We start from the raw sequence: 21,476 nt of genomic DNA, 5'->3' as shown, positions 1-21,476 counted from the left end.
TAATTTGGAGACAGGGGCATTCTCCCATTATGTGATACAGTAATCTATCTTAATCATTGACTTAATGAAGTTCGTCAGTTCGTGTCAAATCGAAACGAAACTGAAAGTAACAGCTCCAATTGTATCGGTCATCAGCTCCTCATACCCTCTCCATTTCTGCGGCAGTGTCTCCTCGGGCCCCCAAGTAGACCATGCTGAGCGCTGCGCTGATGCTCAGTGGAGAAAAGAAGATGTTTCCTTCAGCGCTGCTGGCGCTCAGAGCCCGATAGAGATCCAGAGCGAAGAGACTGTTAGCACGAGAGACTCCCTCCATCACTGAAGAAGATAATGATAAGCACACTAATGAAAATCAAAGACAAAGCAATCAATTATTTTATAACTATCTTCTTAATCGCTATTTAATCGTAACATTGTCTTACGTTTGCCTAATGACTCACGTTCCCAGAAATTCTCTCCTTTGTTTTACTCGAAAGCTCGATCAGCAATTGGAGCTGTTGTGGAAGTCAACCATAAGTCAACGCTTGTATGAATCAAGTGTTTCAAGTTTTACTAGATCTGCTTTGACAAACATGCTGCTCACGCCGCTGTATGGTTCGTCTCTCTGTCTTTACAGGGGATTTTGAAATTGAACATTTTTATTATTGTCTCACAAAAAATTATAAATATTTCATATTATTCACAATTACATTCGGTCTTTTTGTGCATGTATTAAAAAAAACAAACAAACATTGATGGCTATTGAAGAAACATCTTATAGCATCAGCTTGCAAAAAGAGGAATATGCCTTCAGATTCCAAAACAACAGACAAAAATGCTTGATGCATAGCAGATAAATTTGGGCCAAAATCTTCTTTTAAACTATATTATAGTCGTAGATTCAGCACAAGCCGAAAAAATCTTCAATGATGAAAAAATACACACTAATCTCCCCTCAGCATTTATTTGTGCTACTTTAGGAGTGAAGAGAGTGAAAGACGCCAGTAGAGGTCACCCTGCCTGCATTAACTTTAATGTTTTATTCTCTCTTCACTTGGCCTATTTGTAATCCTGATCCATACTTGTTGGATAATTTCTACTTTAGAGATGTTGGTTAATACGTGTTTTTAGGAAACATGCTAATTTATGTTTTATTTTATAAACTGAAAAATGTCTTTAAAATGTCACTAAACAATATTTTTATGTAGACCACTTATTTGCAGGAAATGGTAATAGGTCAATATTAAATGTTCCATGTTTTACATATTATGACCTTAAATAGGCCTACTGGAAAAATATGTAAATATAGTCTACATATTTCACATGTAACAAAGTATTCTTATATTATTTAAGGTCTTAAAACATGGAATATTTTATGTTGGCCTATTGCCATTTTCTGCAAATAAATGATCTGCAAGTGTGTGTGTTTTTAATTTTATTTTGTCCAGCTAACTGTTGCATAATTATCTGCAATAACTTGTGTATCCAATGTTTCTACCATAGGGTGTCCAAACTCAGTCCCTGAGGGCTGTTGTCCTCCAGAGTTAAGCTCAAATTAGACAATTAGCTTATCAAGCTCTATCAAGCATCATATAAAAAACTGGCATGTGTGTTGAAGCAAGTTGGAGCTAAACTCTGCAGGTCACCGGCCCTCCAGGTCCGAGATTGGTCACCCAGACATTACTTTGGCATAGTCACCTCTAATATACAGTCCTACAGTCAGTTTTAAGTTGTCATGTTAATACACGGCTGTTAATCAATTCGGTGGGCGGGGAAATGTCAAAACGGTGGGCCTCAAAATGTAAGGCATTTGGATCCTATTTTAACATCAGGGAAATTAGAAAAAAAGAGACTTATTGTGTTTCTATCACCCCAATATGACTGTGGATACACTATACCTACACACAGTTCTGTCCAAACTTGCTTTTCAATATAGGTGCCCTTTAAGTAAGTAGTAACTAATTCTAAGTATGGAAAAGCCTAGAAATAACATGTTTGTTACCCTACCCCCCCCCCCCCCCCCCCCCCCCCCCCCCCAAAAAAAAAAAAAACAATCTGCAAAAATACAGATTTTGTGCGCTACTTGTGTGTTGTGTTTAGTTTTATTAGAGACAAACATACATTTTAGTGCTAATTTTCAAAAAGCTTGGTGTGGGTAAAATACATTTCTCTGACTCTCCCCATTGACGTAGGCCTACTTGTTTTTCCTACAATGCATGCCAGTCGTTACAGGTGGTTTCCTCATATAGTCATTTTGCACTGTGTGTAAGATATAACATGTTCTGCTTTTTATTTTAATCCATTCTTCTTTCATTGGTTTAATGGTGGGTCACAATTCAACTTCCCAGATGCATACTGACACACTGTAATTGAGTTTGTTTTTAGATCCTTCTTGTAGTATTTCACTCGTTGTTACATTCTTTAATTCCTAATCATTGCAATTCTTCTTTAAGGCTGCATCCAAATGCTTTAAAATACTACCTTTGGAGGTAGCATTCTAGAGAGGGAAGGCTTCAAGGCACATGCGAATCCACATTCGGTTTCGGGAGGTACTTTCTTATTGAATCTCGAAGGCAGCAGAGATGTGTTCTTCACTGCTTTCAATACCATACAATCTAGTGAGTTTCATTTATGACAGTTGAGATAAATAATAAATATGCCATCAGGAAGTGCCACTTGGGTGTAATTTTGTGTGCAAATGTATGTTTTTGATCAACGTTTCCACTTTTTATGGCATTCCTAGCGAGTAACTTGTGTTCTAGTTAGCAAATATACCCTTAAGCTCTATTTTGTTGTACATGGTTAAATCATTATGCTCTCAGAAATCTGTATGAAATCAGTTTTGTAAGGTGCCATTGTGCACATATGCTACCTTAAAATGTAATATTGCCTGATAGAGGATCAAGGGAACAAGTCTTTCCCTCTTTCATATTGTTTACATATCAATTGTTTTCGGAGAGCATCTTAAATAGGTAGCCTATTGTGGCCAATGGCATTGTGAAGTGACAGTGACTTTAAACTTAAATTGACTGGCCAACTGGATTAATTATATATTTTTTATTATGAATTATTATTATATTATTACATATTGTCACGATCACCGGCGATCGTAACTTCCTAGATCGCTGGATCTCACACACAATAACCTATGGACTACAAATCCGCCATTCATGGACTACATATTCATACATGCACTTCGTTCACACACACACATGCTTCCTCATTTCCACTGATTGGACTCCCACAGCTGTTGCAGCTTCTAGACTGATTACAGACACTATTTAAACAGCACACACTCTCACTTCCATTGCCGAGTCTTGTTAACTGTAAAGTGACGATTCAACGCATTTCCTTAGTCTTGTTTCTCCGTGTCTTTGATCTTTGCCTTGTTTACCTTTCTTCTTGTCTGCCGCCTGCCTTCCGACCTCTCGCCTGATACTTTTGACTACGATTCTGGACTGCCTTTATACATCTGTTTGCACCTGTGTTGCTTTTTGCTCACCTGACTTCGAATAAACCTGCAAGTGGATCCTAACTTAAGTTGTCTCTGTCACTCCCCGTGTTACACATATGTGTATCATAAATGTTCCATGTTTTGTTTTGCTTTGTATTGAACTACGTTTAAACTATTAATTTATGTCTTAAAAGAACACAAAATGTGAATTACAGACACCTTTCATTATAGTATTTATATTTATTTAGCTGTTAAGCAGGCAAGCATCACATATTTAAGACGGGCCCCTGAATCTGCCGAAGAACAGGATGCTGTTGGTTGGGTTGTGCCTGATGTAGAACAAGAAGGGATGGTCAGCCATAAAGTGCTCTTCTCCGAACATACAGAGGACCGCAACGGCTGCTGTTGCCGCTGCTGCCTCTGTGCCTTCTTCATTTACATCTACAAAGGCTTTGTGGGCGACCGCCGAAAGGAAGAGGCCACCGTGGCCAGTCATGCCTGTCAGATCGGCCTTTCCTTCCTGGAACACAGAGCTCATCCCCATCCCCATCAATATTTCTACCAAGGAACTCTCAATCTCCAGTTTGAACTTTGGCAAATGGACTATGATATCTGTATGTGTGTCCATGTTGCTTCTGTTGGTCCATTCGTGCAGCTTGTCAATGGTCAGCTCACTCTCCAGCTGTCAAACATACACATGCATTTATACTTTGAATATAAATTAAGACAGTGTGATTAAGATTACCAACAGTTGTTTAATAAAGAAATTGTTTGCTGACCTTCAGAAGAGGATCAGATCCATCCTGAGATTCCTCAGGAAGAAGAATTAACATGCTGAGCTCCTCCTTTACATATGGCAACTCCAGCACTTGCAAGCGGTGGTCATAGATGTAGTTGAATGGGAACTTTTTCTTCTGGTACATCATTTGCACTGGCCGCTTCTCTTTCTGATGAAGGATAGATGCGCATACCAGTTAGAGAGTGACCAGGAAGAAAGCATGTGCCTTTCAATGTAGTACACAATCTAAAAGACATGCAGCTGCGGTTGTACAGTATTTTGCAAACAGATAATTTTGAATAAAGGTTACACCTGGTTTATTTTAAATGGCATTTCTTTGGTGTCTTGAGCCTTAAATCTTTGCAGCCAGTTCCCTTTGAAGTAGATGGCATTAACTAGAGCTAGTCGGGTCATTCCAGTCACCATACCCGGCTTGAGAAGATCTCTGATTTTATCTGGAAAACATACATTTCTGACTTTACATCTGAGGCTTTATTAATAAGATATTCAAATTTCGGAAAGCAGAAGATATTCTTCTTACTCTCTGTCTGCTCCTCCACCCATTTGTTAATGAGCTGTCTGGATTGCTCTGAGGCTCCAATGAAGTCCACAGCCTGAAGGTCAGCGTGATACAGCTTCAGAGAGGAGCTCAAATATTCCTGCAGGACACATAACAACACGTTCAGGCAACAAGTGTGGAGAAAGACTTGATTTATTGTCAAAATGTTTTCCAGTTTTCATCAATCTGAATGAATTGAACCCGACCGTAGATCTGTTTACATGTACTCTAATCAGTTATCTGATTTAAATATCCATTTATATTTGTTTTATATATACATTCCGATTCAAAATGTTTAGTTTAAGTTTAGGTTCAACACATATACATTTTTTTTGTATTTTTTAAGCATGCTATATTTCATATGTCCTTTGTTTATGCAAATTAATAAGAAAACCAAACCATTTAATAGCTTGAATGTTTAATTTCTTAATTCTAATTTCTGATATTCTACTTCTGCTGTATTAATTTAATTTTAATTTTAATTTAATTTAATTTTATTATATAACATAGAATATTTATAGGGCTAATTTAACTTATACTATGTTAGAGTGCATTTCTAAAATAAAGTGCTTCATTAGGAAGCCTAATGAAAATATAAAACCAGCAGATAACATGTTATTTTATCATGCATTTATCAGAATATGTACAGGCTAATGCTGTCAATATTGTCCTGTGCATGTGTCCCAGATGTTTTCCTGTTGGATCAGATTATGAAATGAATAACCACTCCTAGTTTGATCAAAATGTCATGGGATCAAGCTCAAGCGGTTCGATTAAGGTGTTTACATGAACGTTTTTGAATCTGACTTAACCGTCAATCTGAAAACAGATTATTTGGGTGCACTTAAATGTAGACACTGTTGAAGGTAGATTGGACTCACAGGTAAGAAGCTGAAGGTTTTCTCTCCATAGAGGCGGTTGGCCAGTCTGAGGATGTAGGAGGCTGATGGACTGTTGATAGATGAGATGAGGGTCTCGAAATGAGAGTGAACATCAGAGACAGAACTGAAGGACAAAACCTGCACAGAGACAGACAGATTCTTCTTATCAGATCACATATTATATGTATTTGTTAACACATAAGCTTTGCAAACCATTTCAAAATATAGAACGTTGAAAAAATGGCCATGGTCTTAAATAATATGCTATGGGTGTGCACTAAAGAGCTTATGCAGAGCACATTCATTGCAAGGAGTAAATTAAACAAGAATTTTATCTAACTGTCCATGGTTTCCGCTACATTGATTTCTCCCTGGTGGGGCGCCACACCAAAATTCACCCTGCCACTGCTACTTTACTACTCATTCAAAACATTTAGTCGTTGTTGTTTTTTTAATAGCGGGTTATAAGCACCAAAACGTGTTAAAGGTAAGTGAATTACAGCGCAAACTTTTCTGTAATCGTAGTAGTGCTGTGCGTTATTTGTTTAACCCCCTTAGGGTGACATGCTGACTGACTGACAGGTGCGTGATGCGTGAGGCTAGCAAACATGGCGTACCTTTCAGTTAAGATGAACACAGTTTCCATATTTGTACTTTATAGATAATAGATAATGCTTTATAATACTTTAAAATTTAGAGATGACTTTGTCTTGCTGGAGTTTATGGCTGTTTCACTTTACTTAATGCCGCTTGGTAGGTCTATTGGAGACATTCATAAATATTCCTAGCTAATCTAATAAATGTTGGACATACTTGTTACATTAAAGCACTAAATTCACTTCAGTAGCGTTTATTTGCGAGCGCACACAAAAATCTGCACTTGAGCAGCATATATTTGAGGACGTGCAAGAAGTTTTGTGCACGAACAGAGGAAATCGGCGCGCAAGCGAAGAGATTCACATGCTTGTATTACATGAATGCGATCTTGACTTGTAATACTGCGCTCACGACATTTCATGTCAATGAAATAACGCCACAGGTAGTTGGAAGATCTGTGTAAAAGGCCCAACAGAGTCTGCCGCCACAGCTGGAAAAAATCCTAGAGGAAACACTGCTGTCAATCAGGTCTGAAGTCCGTTGCCAAGCACTTACATACAGTACATTATCTAGGTGTGTCTGAAATTATAGAGTAGCATGGCACCATACTCAAAGTAGGCACAAGCTGGCTAAAACCAGATTTTTTTTCAGGAGAATTTCAGTTTTTGTCTTTCACATTTTGGAGCTGTTGGTAAAAAGGTTAGCGAGAGGGGGAGAGAGAGAGGGAGAAAGAGAGGTATGTGCAGCTGTGATCATTTGTTTGCATTTGTTTACAGTATTCCAGCTCTGACTCACTATTGAACCAGTCTCTCACTGGCTGCATCACAATCTGTGTCCGCTCTTTTGCTAATGAAAAGTTCTGCTTTGTCTAGTTACTTGTTAAAAGCTAAATCATTTGCATTCACTAACATTAAACTGAATTTCAAATATGCATCAAATTTAGTCTGAAAAGACAAAAAAAAAAAATCACCTTTATTTCTATAGCACTTTATACTGTGCAAATTGTGTCAGTGCAGAATTACAGAGATAAACACAGAAAAGGAGTAGTCAATATGCTTGTAGTAACATATATTAGACGATAGTGTGTTGATGAAACATGGACATTAAATATGGACTATAGTATATATGGAGTTAATATGTAACTGCAGTTGCTACATGTATAGTACCTACCCAAAACGGTATTTTGTCACTTTACAATAGTCAATGAACTCCATGAACTTAGCGGCTTTAGCATAGGTTTACTGATTTTTATTTCCTGTTTAAGTGCAATGGGCATATGACCTTAAAAGGTAACAATCTTGGGAAGCTCATCTTAACTTATTTACAAGAATATGCAAATAAATAATTTTTGGTTTGTATCTGTACTAGGCATGGGCCGGTAAAAGATTTTGACGGTATGATAACCTTGGATAAAAATATCACAGTTTCACAGTTTTGCTGTATTTTGACTACTGTTCTAAAATATATTCTTTTTAATTGTTTGGGTAAAAAAGGCTGAATTATTCAAATGGATCCTTGACTTCTGCTGTCTTCATTGGTTTTAAAAACACTTCTTTTTTTTTTTACAATTGAAAAAGGCATCTTTGGATATCTTTTCTGCTAGAGATACTGTTGTTCTAATAAAAACAAACTAATAAATAGAAAAAACGTAAATCTAAAGATGAAATAAGAATTTACTTTCTAGCAATAGTATGTTCCAATTAGTAAGAGCAAGAAATTTGTATATAAAATAACATTTTTTGAAACAAGGGAGAACCAGTGTTATAACCAAGGTTATAGTTGTGTTGCCTGAGCGTTGAAAAACTTTAATACCTAACAGTTCTAGTTTTTATACTGTTTCAAAAACCTTTACTTAAGCATTTAATCATATTTGTTTACAGATTTTGCACTCCTCTAAATAAATCTCCTTTTTGGACACCAACTTTGCCTGTGATTACATTCTGATGTGATTTGTGACTTTTCAGGTCATTATTAGAGTCTATTATTTTTGGTTACATCCATACTTTCTCAATCCTAAAATAAAAAATGAACTTAAAAAAAAACATTATTGATTCAGTTATGCAAGAATTGTCAGGACCAATGAGAAGGACAGGTATTTCCTTAAATCTTGCTTAAATAAACAAGTTCAATAGGTGAACAGCACATACCTGTGTGCTTTTGTTTGAATGTTATAAATGCATCTCTCTGCCCCACTATGAGCAAATGTTTACTCTTTTGACATCCGAGCCTCGCCCCGTTTTCAAACAAGTGCTTGCTTTTCCTTGTTTGGGGTTGTGGTTTTGTTTTCAAGCATGATTTGTTTGAGATATTTTGTGATTCGTTATCAGTAAAAACACACCTTCACACAATTCTAGCTTATCTCTCATACCTTTGCCATTTCTCCAGCAGTGTCTCCTCGGGCTCCCAAGTAGACCATGCTGAGCGCTGCGCTGATGCTCAGTGGAGAAAAGAAGATGTTTCCCTCAGCGCTGCTGGCGCTCAGAGCCCGATAGAGATCCAGAGCGAAGAGACTGTTAGCACGAGAGACTCCCTCCATCACTGAAGATGATGATGATCACTCTTATGAAAATCAAAACACCAGTTATGAGTACCATAGAACATACAGCCATCGTTGATTCGATATTGTACTTTATTCAATTCAGTGTTATTTGTATAGCACTGTTCACAATAATTATTGTTTCCAAATACTGCATTACAGTTAAAATCAGAAAAGTTAAGGTTATTACCATAAATTTGTTAGTTAGGGATATTAATAACTTTAACTAATTAACTAGTAGCTAATTACAAATAGTTTTTTTTCCCAGTACTGGGTTGCAGCTGGAAGGGCATCCGCTGTGTAAAACATATGCAGGATAAGTTGGCGGTTCATTCCGCTGTTTACTGAGCACAAACACAGCCGAGCGATCTGCTTGATGACTCGACTGATCCTTATGGCTGTTTCGCGCTTGCGCTCCAGTCTCCGTGTATCTGTGTTTGCACTGGGTGAAGAGCGGTAAACTGAGTGCAAACACAAGATACACGGAGACTGGATCGCGAAGCAGCCGTGAAGATCAGTCGAGTCATCCGCGCTCAGCGGCGCTTCAATTTTAACTTAGCGGGAATTAGACTGTTTTAAAACTTCAGTACCGGGACAACACGAGGGTGTGCTACAGAGGACTGCAGTGTTTATCGCTCACCAAGTTACATAGGCTGAAGCAGGGAAGCGCCCCCTCTGTTTACCTGCTGCCATGAACTGAAGCCTAGGAGGACAGTTCAGCATATTACTCTTACAGAGCTTGTGATGTTGTTTGATGCTAAATTGCTTTTAATTGTTTAAATTAAACGTACTGACTGATATTAAAGTGATGTTTACACCATATCTGTATTTTGAAATCTCGGCAACAGCTGGAGGTTTGTAGTCCACAGCCAGGGGCGCAACTGCACATTTACTGAGGGGTATGCGGGATCAAGTTTTGCGCCCCCACCCCCTAAGAGTTTACGTATAACAAAATTTGTGAGGATGCAGGGCTAACCAAGACCACACATCTAAACACACACAATACAAACAAAAATAAAATAAGTCCATAGATAAGTGTTCTGGCTGTGTAATTTTTTACACAGGTTCTACCCCTGCAATATATGTATTAAATTTTTAAAGACAAATGTTCTTTTTGTAACACTGAGCCTGAAAGTCTTTTACATCTATTTTGTACTTGTACATTTTCTGATGATTTTTGTAAACAGGTTTCAGGGTTGCTTTTTAATTCATTTTACAAAATAACGAATGCATGTTTCTTTTTTTAACTGTAAAACTGGCTATAATACACTCAATATTGCTCTGAAGTTGATAATTGTTCTTGGGAAATTTCACATACAGGTTAAAGTAATGTCTATAACTTCCTCCTTTATTTTTTCTGTAAAGATTTTAAAATATTTTATAATTATTTGACCTCAATTACAAGATACAAGAAGGCCATAAAACCTTTCTAATAATAATAATAAAACTAGATATTAAAGTTTGAGGACAAACTTTATGGTGGCTTGAAAAGCCGAGTCTGAATTAGCATGTTACTAGCATGAATTAGCAAGTAACTAGCATGATTCTAACATAAATTAGCATGTAACTAGCATGATTCTAGCATGAATTAGCATGTTTCTAGCATGTTTCTAGCATGAATTAGCATGATTCTAGCATGAATTAGCATGTTACTAGCATGTTTCTAGCATGAGTTAGCATGTTACTAGCATGTTTCTAGCATGAATTAGCATGTTACTAGCATGATTCTAGCATGAATTAGCATGTTACTAGCATGTTTCTAGCATGAATTAGCATGTTACTAGCATGATTCTAGCATGATTTAGCATGTTATTAGCATGATTCTAGCATGAATTAGCATGTTTCTAGCATGAATTAGCATGTTATTAGCATGATTCTAGCATGAATTAGCATGTTACTAGCATGATTCTAGCATGAATTAGCATGTTACTAGCATGTTTCTAGCATGAATTAGCATGTTACTAGCATGTTTCTAGCATGAATTAGCATGTTACTAGCATGATTCTAGCATGAATTAGCATGTTACTAGCATGATTCTAGCATGAATTAGCATGTTACTAGCATGATTCTAGCATGAATTAGCATGTTACTAGCATGATTCTAGCATGAATTAGCATGTTATTAGCATGATTCTAGCATGAATTAGCATGTTACTAGCATGATTCTAGCATGAATTAGCATGTTACTAGCATGATTCTAGCATGAATTAGCATGTTACTAGCATGATTCTAGCATAGATTAGCATGTAACTAGCATGATTCTAGCATGAATTAGCATGAATTAGCATGTTTCTAGCATGTTTCTAGCATGAATTAGCATGATTCTAGCATGAATTAGCATGTTACTAGCATGTTTCTAGCATGAGTTAGCATGTAACTAGCATGTTTCTAGCATGAATTAGCATGTTACTAGCATGATTCTAGCATGAATTAGCATGTTACTAGCATGTTTCTAGCATTACTTAGCATGTTACTAGCATGTTTCTAGCATGAATTAACATTTTATTAGCATGATTCTAGCATGAATTAGCATGTTTCTAGCATGAATTAGCGTGTTATTAGCTTGATTCTAGCATGAATTAGCGTGTTACTAGCATGATTCTAGCATGAATTAGCATGTTACTAGCATGTTTCTAGCATGAATTAGCATGTTACTAACATGATTCTAGCATGAATTAGCATGTTACTAGCATGATTCTAGCATGAATTAGCATTTTACTAGCATGATTCTAGCATGAATTAGCATGTTACTGGCATGATTCTAGCATGGATTAGCATGTTACTAGCATGTTTCTAGCATGAATTAGCATGTTACTAGCATGTTTCTAGCATGAATTAGCATGTTACTAGCATGATTCTAGCATGAATTAACATGTTACTAGCATGATTCTAGCATGAATTAGCATGTTACTAGCATGAATTAGCATGTTACTAGCATGTTTCTAGCATTAATTAGCATGTTACTAGCATGTTTCTAGCATGTTTCTAGCATGAATTAACATGTTGTTAGCATGATTCTAGCATGAATTAGCATGTTTCTAGCATGAATTAGCATGTAACTAGCATGATTCTAGCATTAATTAGCATGTAACTAGCATGTTACTAGCATGATTCTAGCATGAATTAGCATGTTACTAGCATGATTCTAGCATGAATTAGCATGTTATTAGCATGATTCTAGCATGAATTAGCATGTTACTAGCATGATTCTAGCATGAATTAGCATGTTACTAGCATGATTCTAGCATGGATTAGCATGTTACTAGCATGACTAGCATGTCACTATCGTGTTGCTAGCACCTTTCTAGCAAGATTAGCATGTCAGTAGGAAGTTTAAACTGTTAGCATGTGTTAGAATAGCTTGTCACAGTCTCTGGGACAGTTGCTAGGGTGCTGAAATTGGTTGCTAGGGAGTGGCTAGTAAGTTTAAAGGTAATCAGTGATTGGTTGCTGGCTAGACTGAGTTGAATGAGGCCAGACTCTAGTCTGTAGGACAGTCTGATGCAGAGTTATGAGCTCACAAAGGTTGATCCAATGTTAAGTAAATGGGAGTCTTTTACAATGGAAGTCTATGGGACAGTTGCTAGGGTGCTGTAAGTGGTTGCTAGGGAGTGGCTAGTAAGTTAAAAAGTCATCAGTTATTGGCTGCTGGCTAGACTGAGTTAAATGAGTCCAGTTAGAAGTCTGTAGGACAGTCTGATGCAGAGTTAAGAGCTCACAAAGTTTGACCCAATGTTAAGTCAATGGGACTTTTGGGATTTTTCTGGGTCGTTTTTCGGAAAACCCAAGGTCGGATCAGTTAGAAAAGATATAGCAACCCGAGTCAGACCAGTTCGAAGGTTTGACGAAAGTTTGAAGTATGTAGCTTGAAAGGCCTAGGAGGAGATACACTTAGAAATTAGTCTCAGAAGAATAAGAAGAAGAAGAAGAAGAAGAAGAAGAAGAATAATAAGTTTAAGATAGATAACAGTATGCTGGCTTTTCAAGCCACCATAATAATCTGTACAATCTAATTATTTAAATATGATGGATCTCCCCATATGTAATGTATTTTTTATTGATTGATTTTTATGACTTTTACATATAACCCAGTATGCTTGTCAGTTATATGCTTCACAAAAAAAAGTTATTTGCGACTATCAAACGTCTACCGTAAAGTCAAATGGACTTACGCCAGGTATACGTATTTAGCCCATCGAATTATACTGTTTTTACATACTTTAGTGGATGGAAGTATGCGATTTCGGACGCAGCCACGGTGTGATCGTGCATCATTGTCCCCCTGCCTGGACAAAACCACCTCCTCTGCTCTTACGTTTGGTAAAAGCAGGAACGGCGCTTCTATAGAGGCGACCTACAGTATTGACCTTATTCTACAATGCCTTCTGCATTGCGCGCGTTTTTGCGATTGTTTTAGAACTTCCGATTCAGCCGCCTATGGGAGAAATGACTAGGAATAATAAACGGCAGAAAACGGTCAAACTACTTACTCCACAAACAAGTGTTTGCATGACAATACAGACAAAGTAGAATAATATAATAAGAAAATATCAGTTTGCAACACCAAGCAGCAAAACGAGCTGTTTTTAACGTTTAAAAATGAATGGAAGTGAATGAGAGCGGAAGTTTTGAGCCAAAATGATTCAAATGGCTGCGCCCGCTCGTACCCGGAGAATAAGGTGAATAGGCGGCGTCAGCGAACACCCCGGTCCTCGCGAACCGGTAACTTTCTTTTTCACTTAACATTACGGGTTGAGGGCGGCGTGATCGCCGTTCGCCTAAAGCGCCAGTTCAGCTCGCTCCGGCCCTGGGTAAAGCCCAGGCTAGGTGGCGGTTATGATTTATGAACTATTTCCCAAAAACAGAAGGTGAATAATAGTATGTTAATAATAGTATAAGCTTACCAATCTCTGATTATCCAATTTGACATAGCAGATTTCATTTTAAGGCATTGTTTTACATGTTCTTTTTTTCGTTTTCTATTTTGGGCACTACTCCTCTTCATTCTTCTCTCCATTTTAAACAAGTGACTGTAACTGAATAACGGATTAATCAACTGGTCTACGGAGGGGGAGGGGTGGTATTATATTATTTTTATTTAATAAAATACAATATTAAACTCGTATAAAATGCCAAATAAACTTTTTTTTTTTACCAAATATATTTATTTATTCAAAATTTGAAACTTTTAAAAAGGCTCATTTCAAAAATAGTTTTGGCACAATGGCGCCCCCCCATGTGCGGCGCCCCTATGCACTGCATATACTGCATACCCCATTTTTGCGCCTCTGTCCACAGCATGTCACTGCAATGTTTACAGTGCTGGTCCTATACTTCCGCATTTCTTCCCACCACAGCCTCGCTTTGGTTCTTTAAAACGGCGGCCGCGTGAAATAAGAGTATTTTCCAGCCTGACGAGCTAAGACCAGGCTGGAAATGGCTGGAAACCAGCCTGGAAATGGCCAAAACCCCTCTAAAACCAGGCTGGTCGACCAGCTAAAACCAGCCAACTAGCCTAGGCTGGTTTAAGCTGTTTTTTTCAGTAGGGTATTGTGTATTATATTGCGCGAATTGCTAATTCAGAGTTTATGAATGAGTGATTTAATGTCAATTCTCGATAGCATAGCAAATACTAATTTACTGTGCTGTCCCTCAACAATACAATGTCACTTTTAAATCACTACCTGTAATAAAATGTCGGAAAAAAGTGTAAACATCTCCCTCGCGAGCAGGGAATAACATCCTCAGACAAAAGCGGAAGTTGCAAAGACGGCGTTTCGTCCTAAGCGGTTCCGCCTGTTTATTTTTGAGAAAAGCTCGGAGTTTATAAATGGAGTATTATTACTTACATTTGATGAAAGATACGTGCCTGAGAAAGATGTCCGTCTGTGTGCGAGAGAGAAAACTATCGCAGAGTCATGGGATATAAAAGGACCAGGAACGCCCACTAGAGCAGAACAAGCTGGACGAACATACTGCACAAATTCGACATATCACAGGTGAGTCAGTCTCACACTCCCCCGCCCTTTTATTACCCATTCATATATGCTTCCCTCGTTTTATTGAAGAATGCAGATCTTTTTTTAACGAGCAAAGTTTTTAAATAAAAGAGAGAGTATGTTTTGGGTGTTTTCTTTGGAGAGAGGCAGAGACTGAACAATAGGAAATACACTTTATGTTTTGTCAGCAACACAAGGCAGATGCATTGAATGAATGTGACAGCTCTGGACTAATCAGTTGGACTTTGTGCATAAAGGGTGAGTCACACTGCTGGATCAGAGGTTCTGCGCAATAAAACCTTGCCAAAGGCCTTTCACAATAGAGGCTGTGTTTGTGGAGGTGTTCATCTGGAATGCTTCTTCAGTAAAATGTTTCTGTCTACATGTATTAAAATACTTCTCGCTTTACTGATCTAATGAGCAGAGGATATAGATTTTTTTGTCAATATTTTAAGTTGCAACCCTGTGAGATAACACCAATAACTGGCATGAGGAGTGAATATGTATGTGATCTTGGACCACAATACCAGAAGGTGTATTTGTAGGAATAGCGAACAATACATACTGTATGAGAACAAATTATTGTTTTTATATGTAGGGTCTGTACTTAAACTTATAATACAAAATGTAGATTATATTCCCTTAAGCTCTGCACTTATAACTGCACCTTGTTGAAAACATACTGTAAATGTTTTTTTAAAATATTTTAAAAATACTGATTTTCAATTCAATTCATCGTTATTTTTAACAGCGCCTTTACAATGTAAATTGTGTCAAAGCAGCTTAACATAAAAGTTCTAGCAAATTGAAACTGAGTCAGTCCAGTTTTCAGAGTTGAAGTTCAGTTTAGGTCAGTTTAGTGTGGTTTAAATTTCACTGCTGAAAGTTCAAACACTGAAGAGCAAATCCATCGATGTGCAGCTCCACAAGTACCAACCAAGCAAGCCAGTGGCGACAGTAGTGAGGAACAAAACTTCACCAATTGATGAAAGTGAAGAAAAAAACCTTGAGAAAAACCAGGCTCAGTCGGGCAAGACCATTTCTTCTCTGGCCAAATTTCTTGTGTAGAGCTGCAGTCTATTTCTTACCCATGAGCTCCACATGACTAGTCCCTATGAGTCTGTGTGCATCCAGGTTTAAGACCCACTTGTATGGAAAAATGTGAACACACAGACGTAAACATAGAATTTTACAAATATTCACTTAAACATACAAATTTGACATATTTTGAGGTCTTTTTTTTGGTCTAACTAATGTTGCATTTATTTGTTAAGATTATATTGTAATTAATTAGTAATTACATTAAAATTGTAAATGTAATTACTATTATTATCATTAAATGTTGAAAATAGTTGTGCTGCTTAATGTTTTGTGTAATATTTTACCATTATAGTTTAATAAAAAGTTTATTTAAAATCCTAATAAAAACTGTTTTATGATATTTCTAATCAATTAAATAAACACAAAATATAAATATTAATATATAGTATTATATATTAGTATATATAATACAAGTTTTTAAAATAATTTTTGATATGCATACATGTTTAATATCCATGCATACATAGTAAATAAGGCACACAGAATGCTTGTGAACTAAACATCTGAACATAAATTGCAAAATTACAAGGAATCGTGCAGATAAATGCATTAAAAGGGAAGTCCAAACCGAACTGACCTTTGTAAGCCCTCAAATCTCATTTTCACTTCCTCTTAATTAAATGAGCAATAGTGTTCAGTTACTAGTGGAAGAAAGGGGTTTGCTGTTAATCTGAAGGGCCCTAGAATAATGCCATTTGAGAGCCACTAGATGGCAGAATTACTCACTTTGTGTGAAATATTTGTATTTATTTAATTTTTAAAATGGACATTAGCATATTCATTCATTCATTTTCTTTTCGGCTTAGTCCCTCTATAAATCAGGGGTCGCCACAGCAGAATGAACCGCCAACTTATCCAGCATTTGTTTTATTCAGCGAATGCCCTTCCAGCTGCAACCCATCACTGGGAAACACATACACATAAACACACATAAATTGATACTACGGTCAATTTAGCCTACCCAATTCACCTGTACCGCATGTCTTTGGACTGTGGGTGAAACCGGAGCACCTGGAGGAAACCCACGTGAACGCAGGGAGAACATGCAAACTCCACACAGAAACGCCAACTGACCCAGCCGAGGCTCGAGCCAGCGACCTTCTTGCTGTAAGGCGACAGCATTACCTACTGCGCCACTGCATCGCCCGACATTAACATATTTTTATTTTAATATAAATTGTCATTAAGAATGTGTAGCCCCCCACCCCCCCACCCCTTAAATTTACAGCTCAAGCACACATTAAGGAATACAAAATGTCCTTAACATCTAAAATATTTCTTGGTTTATGCAGTCTGCTGGACTGCATACAAATATTTTTACATGCACACAGACAATCACTAACAGAAACACGCACACACACAAACACACACTGTTGCTGCTCTTGAATTACACTCAGACAGCAGCACTTATACGTCAGAATGAGGTTTAAATAAAACTCATCTTGTCAGCACCATGGTTTGCTGTTTCCACACCTCTCACTGCATGCATATTTTCTCCTGAGTGTGTGTGTGTTTGTTTTTAATCAGCCATAGCATGTCCTCGGAAGACAGCTAAATCTGACATCCCTTTGGGAACTTTTGGGACATGCCCAGTTGGGAAATATATCTTTAAATAAAGCAAATATTGCCTATTTTGTCTGGAAACAGAAAATGTTATGCTTTTCTCTTAGACCAAAACAATTATGTAAAGAATAAATGAGTATGGGCTGTGGGTGTGCATTAATTTCTTATGATTTTTCAGACTGGAGTCAGTTATGTTGCCTATATGGTGAGTGCACCTAAATACTTCGTTTAGGTATAGTATTTCAAGATATTTGTCAGGTTTTTGTCCTCAAACAGCTCCTGTTTTATTTAAAGCTTTTTTTATATATATATTTAGTCTTGTTGGGTGTTAAATAACTTCAAGCAATCCGTGTCAGTCAAATCCTGCCTGGAAGTACTTTAGTTGTGAGGCGCCCTAAAAATGTTCATTAGCCAATCAGAATGAAGCAACAACCAACCGTATAATAATAATTAACATCTGCAAAAATCTGTTGCACGTTCTCATTTAGATGGCTAACTAAATGCATGAGAATGTTTATGTGAGAGGAGAGAGAGAATTAGCCTGGAGGGACCGAGGGAGGGTGTAATTTGTCTCTCTGTAAGTGAGAGAGGAATGGTTGGCAATGAAAACACAGTATGCAGCATTGCAGTGTGGCTGACAGACAGGCAGGCACACGCGTCTCCTTCATAAGTGAACCAAACATCTGCATATGTACTAAAACACCCGCAGCGCACCAACACGCAGACAGAGATACAGCCAGACACATGCACTTCCCTTGACCTCATTCCCAAACCAACAAAACTGACGATGGTGCAAGAGTAGAGAATGTGTTAAAAAAATGATAAATAAAACGTTTAATATGTAGCCCATATGTATCCCCAACAGCTGAACCCACATGTATGGCAACTCATATATTTACCTGCAAAGTGTGTATATTCTGAGACAATGTTGTTTGTTTGTTGTTTTCTGTTGTACTAAAAAAAAAACCTTAAAATAAAAGTATAAATATTTATATATATGTGTCTGTGTGTAGCACATATAAAGCCTGTATACAAGTAACTAAGCCTGTATTTAAATAAGTAATTACTTATAATTATATAACATATAATATGAAAATGTATAAATACTAGAAGAATACGAAATGAATAGAATGTATGTATTTATGTATGCATGTATTATTAGCCGTCTTGTAAAATTCATTCATTTTTGAATATTAAATATAAAGTGGTTTATCAGAGAGAATTTTTTGTTTCACTTTTTAATAACATAATAGTTTTTTTAAGTCATCAGCCAACTGTACAGAAAATATACAACAAAGCATAATAGTCTATAAAATATAAAATAAAATAAAGCTAAGCTACCTAAAAAGGCACTTAAATTAAAATTACCAGGTATTAAGATCAAGTGTCAAATGGCAACGAAAAAAAAGAGTTTATGAGCTGATTTAAATGAGAACACAGAAGAGGCCTGTCTAATGGGCAGCAGCAAATCATTCCAAAGTCTATAGGACCTACCACAGCCAAAGCAGGATCCCCACTAAGCTAACGCTTTGTTTTTGGCACAATCAGGAGAAGCTGGTCAGCTGACCTGAGAGAACGAGTGGGTTGTATCAGCTCAGAGGTATAAGGTGGAACAAGGCCATTTAGAGATTTTAAAACCAATAAAGGAATCTTAACAGCATTCTAAAATGAACTGGCAACCAAAGAAGTGAAGCTAGCAGGGGAAATGTGGTCATATTTGTGAGTACCAGTGCTGCAGCATTTTGCACAATTTGCAAACGGGCATCAGCTGACTTGCTACTCCCTACATACAGTGCATTACAGTAATCTAACAGAGTGGTCATAAAAGCATGCATCACTGTCTTAAACTCTTGTTTTGTTATATATTGCTTAATTTTTGCTAGTTGTCTTAACTGAAAAAAAGATTTAAGTACCACTCTAATCTGATTGTCAAATTTCAATTTGGAGTCAAATTTCACTCCAAATTTGTGATTGTAGGCTTAATATGCTGAGATAACGAACCCAAATTGAATAGAGGAGTCCCAACGGTACCTTTAAAACCATTACTTCTGTTTTGTTTTCATTAAAACTTAGAAAATTAAAAGCCATCCAAGCCTTCATTTCATTAGACAATCAAGGAGCGACTTGATAGAGTAATTTTTCCTAAGCGGCACATAAATCTGATTATCATCTGCATAACAATAGAATGACAAACCATACTTCCTAATTATTGAGCCAAGAGGGAGGAGATAAAGAGAGAAAGGAGAGGACTTAAAATCGAGCCCTGCGAAACCCCAAAAGAGAGAGGAATCGATGAGGACAGAATTACAAATAACTAATTCATTGTCTTTGCCACGATGACAGAACAAAATATTTGATTATTTCTTTTGCAAGATACACTACAAGTAATTAACTTAAAATGCAATTATGTTTAACTGGGCTAGTTAGGTTAATGATTAGGTTACCAAGCCTATTCCAGCTAAACAAAAAATAGACTTTCTCCAGAAGAAAACATATAATAGGAAATACTGTAAAACTTCCTTGCACTGTTAAGCATAACTTGGAAAATATTTGAAAAAAGTATAAAAAAGAATAAAATAAAATTTTTAATTCGTATGAAAGCATGTAATCATAAAACAGTAGAGCCATTTTAATATATATTCCGTGCTCATACAGGTTTATGAAAGGACAAGAGCAGCTGCAGATTTATCCTGCTATTTTCAATGAGAACACAATCCATCATATACCACAGCACTACTGAGCCCACAGCATAGCTAACCTATATTCCAACGCAATAAAGGCATCTTTATAGCTTTAACTGGAGGGACACAGAGTGAGAACAGATCATCACCTGTTGAACTGTCTCAAACAAGGCAAGGAGAACACAATCTGGCCCGTCTTGTGGTCAGTTTCACTAGATTTACCATACTTAAAGACATAAATGAACTGTTTTTATTTGCAGATGTGGATTCGCTGCATTTCCTACATTTGACACCTGGTGTTTAAGCCTTTAAGCACGAGCTCCTTTATTGATACTGCATTGCTGCAAAAATAGTGTACACTTAAATCGTGTAGACTGACTGAGTCCATGAGGTGGTTTCTCACTGACAATTCAATCACAGCTGAGGGCTATAAATAAAGTAGTGACAAGACAAAGGTTTATTAGACTTCAAAAGCCACTGAGGGGGTGCTTCACACTGAATTATCCAGGAAAATATTCTTTCCATTACATTTTTTTTCAGTTAACCTTCAGTTAAAGATGCATTAAAAAAAACTAAGTTTGGGTAAATTACCCTTCAGCAATCAATGTTAAAAGTTCAAGACTTTGTAAAAATGTTTTAATAGCATTCTTATATTAAAGATAATGTGTTTTTCATCATTTATATATATATATATATATATATATATAGTTGTAGTCAGAATTATTAGCCCCCTTTGAATTTCTTGAATTTGAATATTTCCCAAATTATGTTTAACAGAGCAAGGAAATTTCCACAGTATGTCTGATAATATTTTTTCTTCTGGAGAAAGTCTTATTTGTTTTATTTAGGCTACAAAAAAAAGCAGTTTTACATTTTAAAAGCCATTTTTTGGACAAAAATTATTGGCCCCTTTTTTCGATTGTCTACAGAACAAACCATCATTATACAATGGCTTGCCTAGTTAACTTAATTAACCTAGTTAAGCCTTTTAATGACCCTTTAAGCTGAATAATAGTGTCTTGAAAAATATCTAATATATTATGTACTGTCATCATGTCCTCAAAGATAAAATAGTCAGTTATTAGAAATGAGTTATTAAAACTACTATGTTTGACAATGCGTTGAAAAGATATTCCCTCCGTTAAACAGAAAACAGAAAAAAATAAACAGGAGGGCTAATAATTCAGGGCGGCTTATAATTCTGACTTCATATATATATATATATATACATAGTAAAAAATTCTACAAATATATCAAACTGTCAAAGTTTTTTGAATATATTAATAACTTACTAAACAACATATTAATAATGCAAGTTCAGTAATAAAACTGGTAGCTCAATGCTTATCCTT

The 21,476-nt window shown here is 36.6% G+C and overlaps 3 protein-coding genes across 5 annotated transcripts in view; 1 reads left to right on the top strand and 2 right to left on the bottom strand.

The window, feature by feature from the left end:
- Positions 1 to 518, bottom strand: part of LOC130248093 (leukocyte elastase inhibitor) — a 3,870-nt gene extending 3,352 nt beyond the window's left edge. Inside the window, 2 exon segments of the mRNA XM_056481629.1 lie at positions 146 to 315; positions 420 to 518. Of these exon segments, the coding sequence (XP_056337604.1) occupies positions 146 to 313 (168 nt within the window). The 5' untranslated portion in view covers positions 314 to 315; positions 420 to 518.
- A 3,132-nt stretch (positions 519 to 3,650) lies between these two features.
- On the bottom strand, positions 3,651 to 14,739 carry serpinb1 (serpin peptidase inhibitor, clade B (ovalbumin), member 1). 2 transcript variants are annotated; one of them, XM_056481628.1, is made up of 7 exons: positions 14,650 to 14,739; positions 8,614 to 8,804; positions 5,649 to 5,786; positions 4,750 to 4,867; positions 4,521 to 4,663; positions 4,210 to 4,377; positions 3,651 to 4,112 (listed from the first exon to the last, which is right to left on the bottom strand). In XM_056481628.1, exons 2-7 carry the CDS (start codon positions 8,779 to 8,781, stop codon positions 3,705 to 3,707), a joined length of 1,143 nt encoding a protein of 380 aa, XP_056337603.1. In that variant the 5' UTR covers positions 8,782 to 8,804; positions 14,650 to 14,739; the 3' UTR covers positions 3,651 to 3,704. The 2 variants fall into 2 exon arrangements, with proteins under 2 accessions (XP_056337603.1, XP_056337602.1); XM_056481627.1 differs by having other exon boundaries at positions 14,630 to 14,719.
- mylk4b (myosin light chain kinase family, member 4b) overlaps positions 14,700 to 21,476 on the top strand; it is a 58,151-nt gene continuing 51,374 nt past the window's right edge. Inside the window, exon 1 of one of the 2 annotated variants that reach the window (XM_056481626.1) lies at positions 14,700 to 14,779. The gene's annotated coding sequence lies outside the window, so the exon portion shown is untranslated. The remainder of the gene's footprint in view (positions 14,780 to 21,476) is intronic. The other variant, XM_056481625.1, reaches the window with a different exon arrangement.

The sequence above is a fragment of the Danio aesculapii genome, chromosome 20 (assembly GCF_903798145.1).
Source record: "Danio aesculapii chromosome 20, fDanAes4.1, whole genome shotgun sequence".
Lineage (NCBI taxonomy): Eukaryota > Metazoa > Chordata > Actinopteri > Cypriniformes > Danionidae > Danio > Danio aesculapii.
The sequence above is the reverse complement of the archived record's forward strand: the minus strand, read 5'-3'. Positions and strand labels throughout refer to the sequence as shown.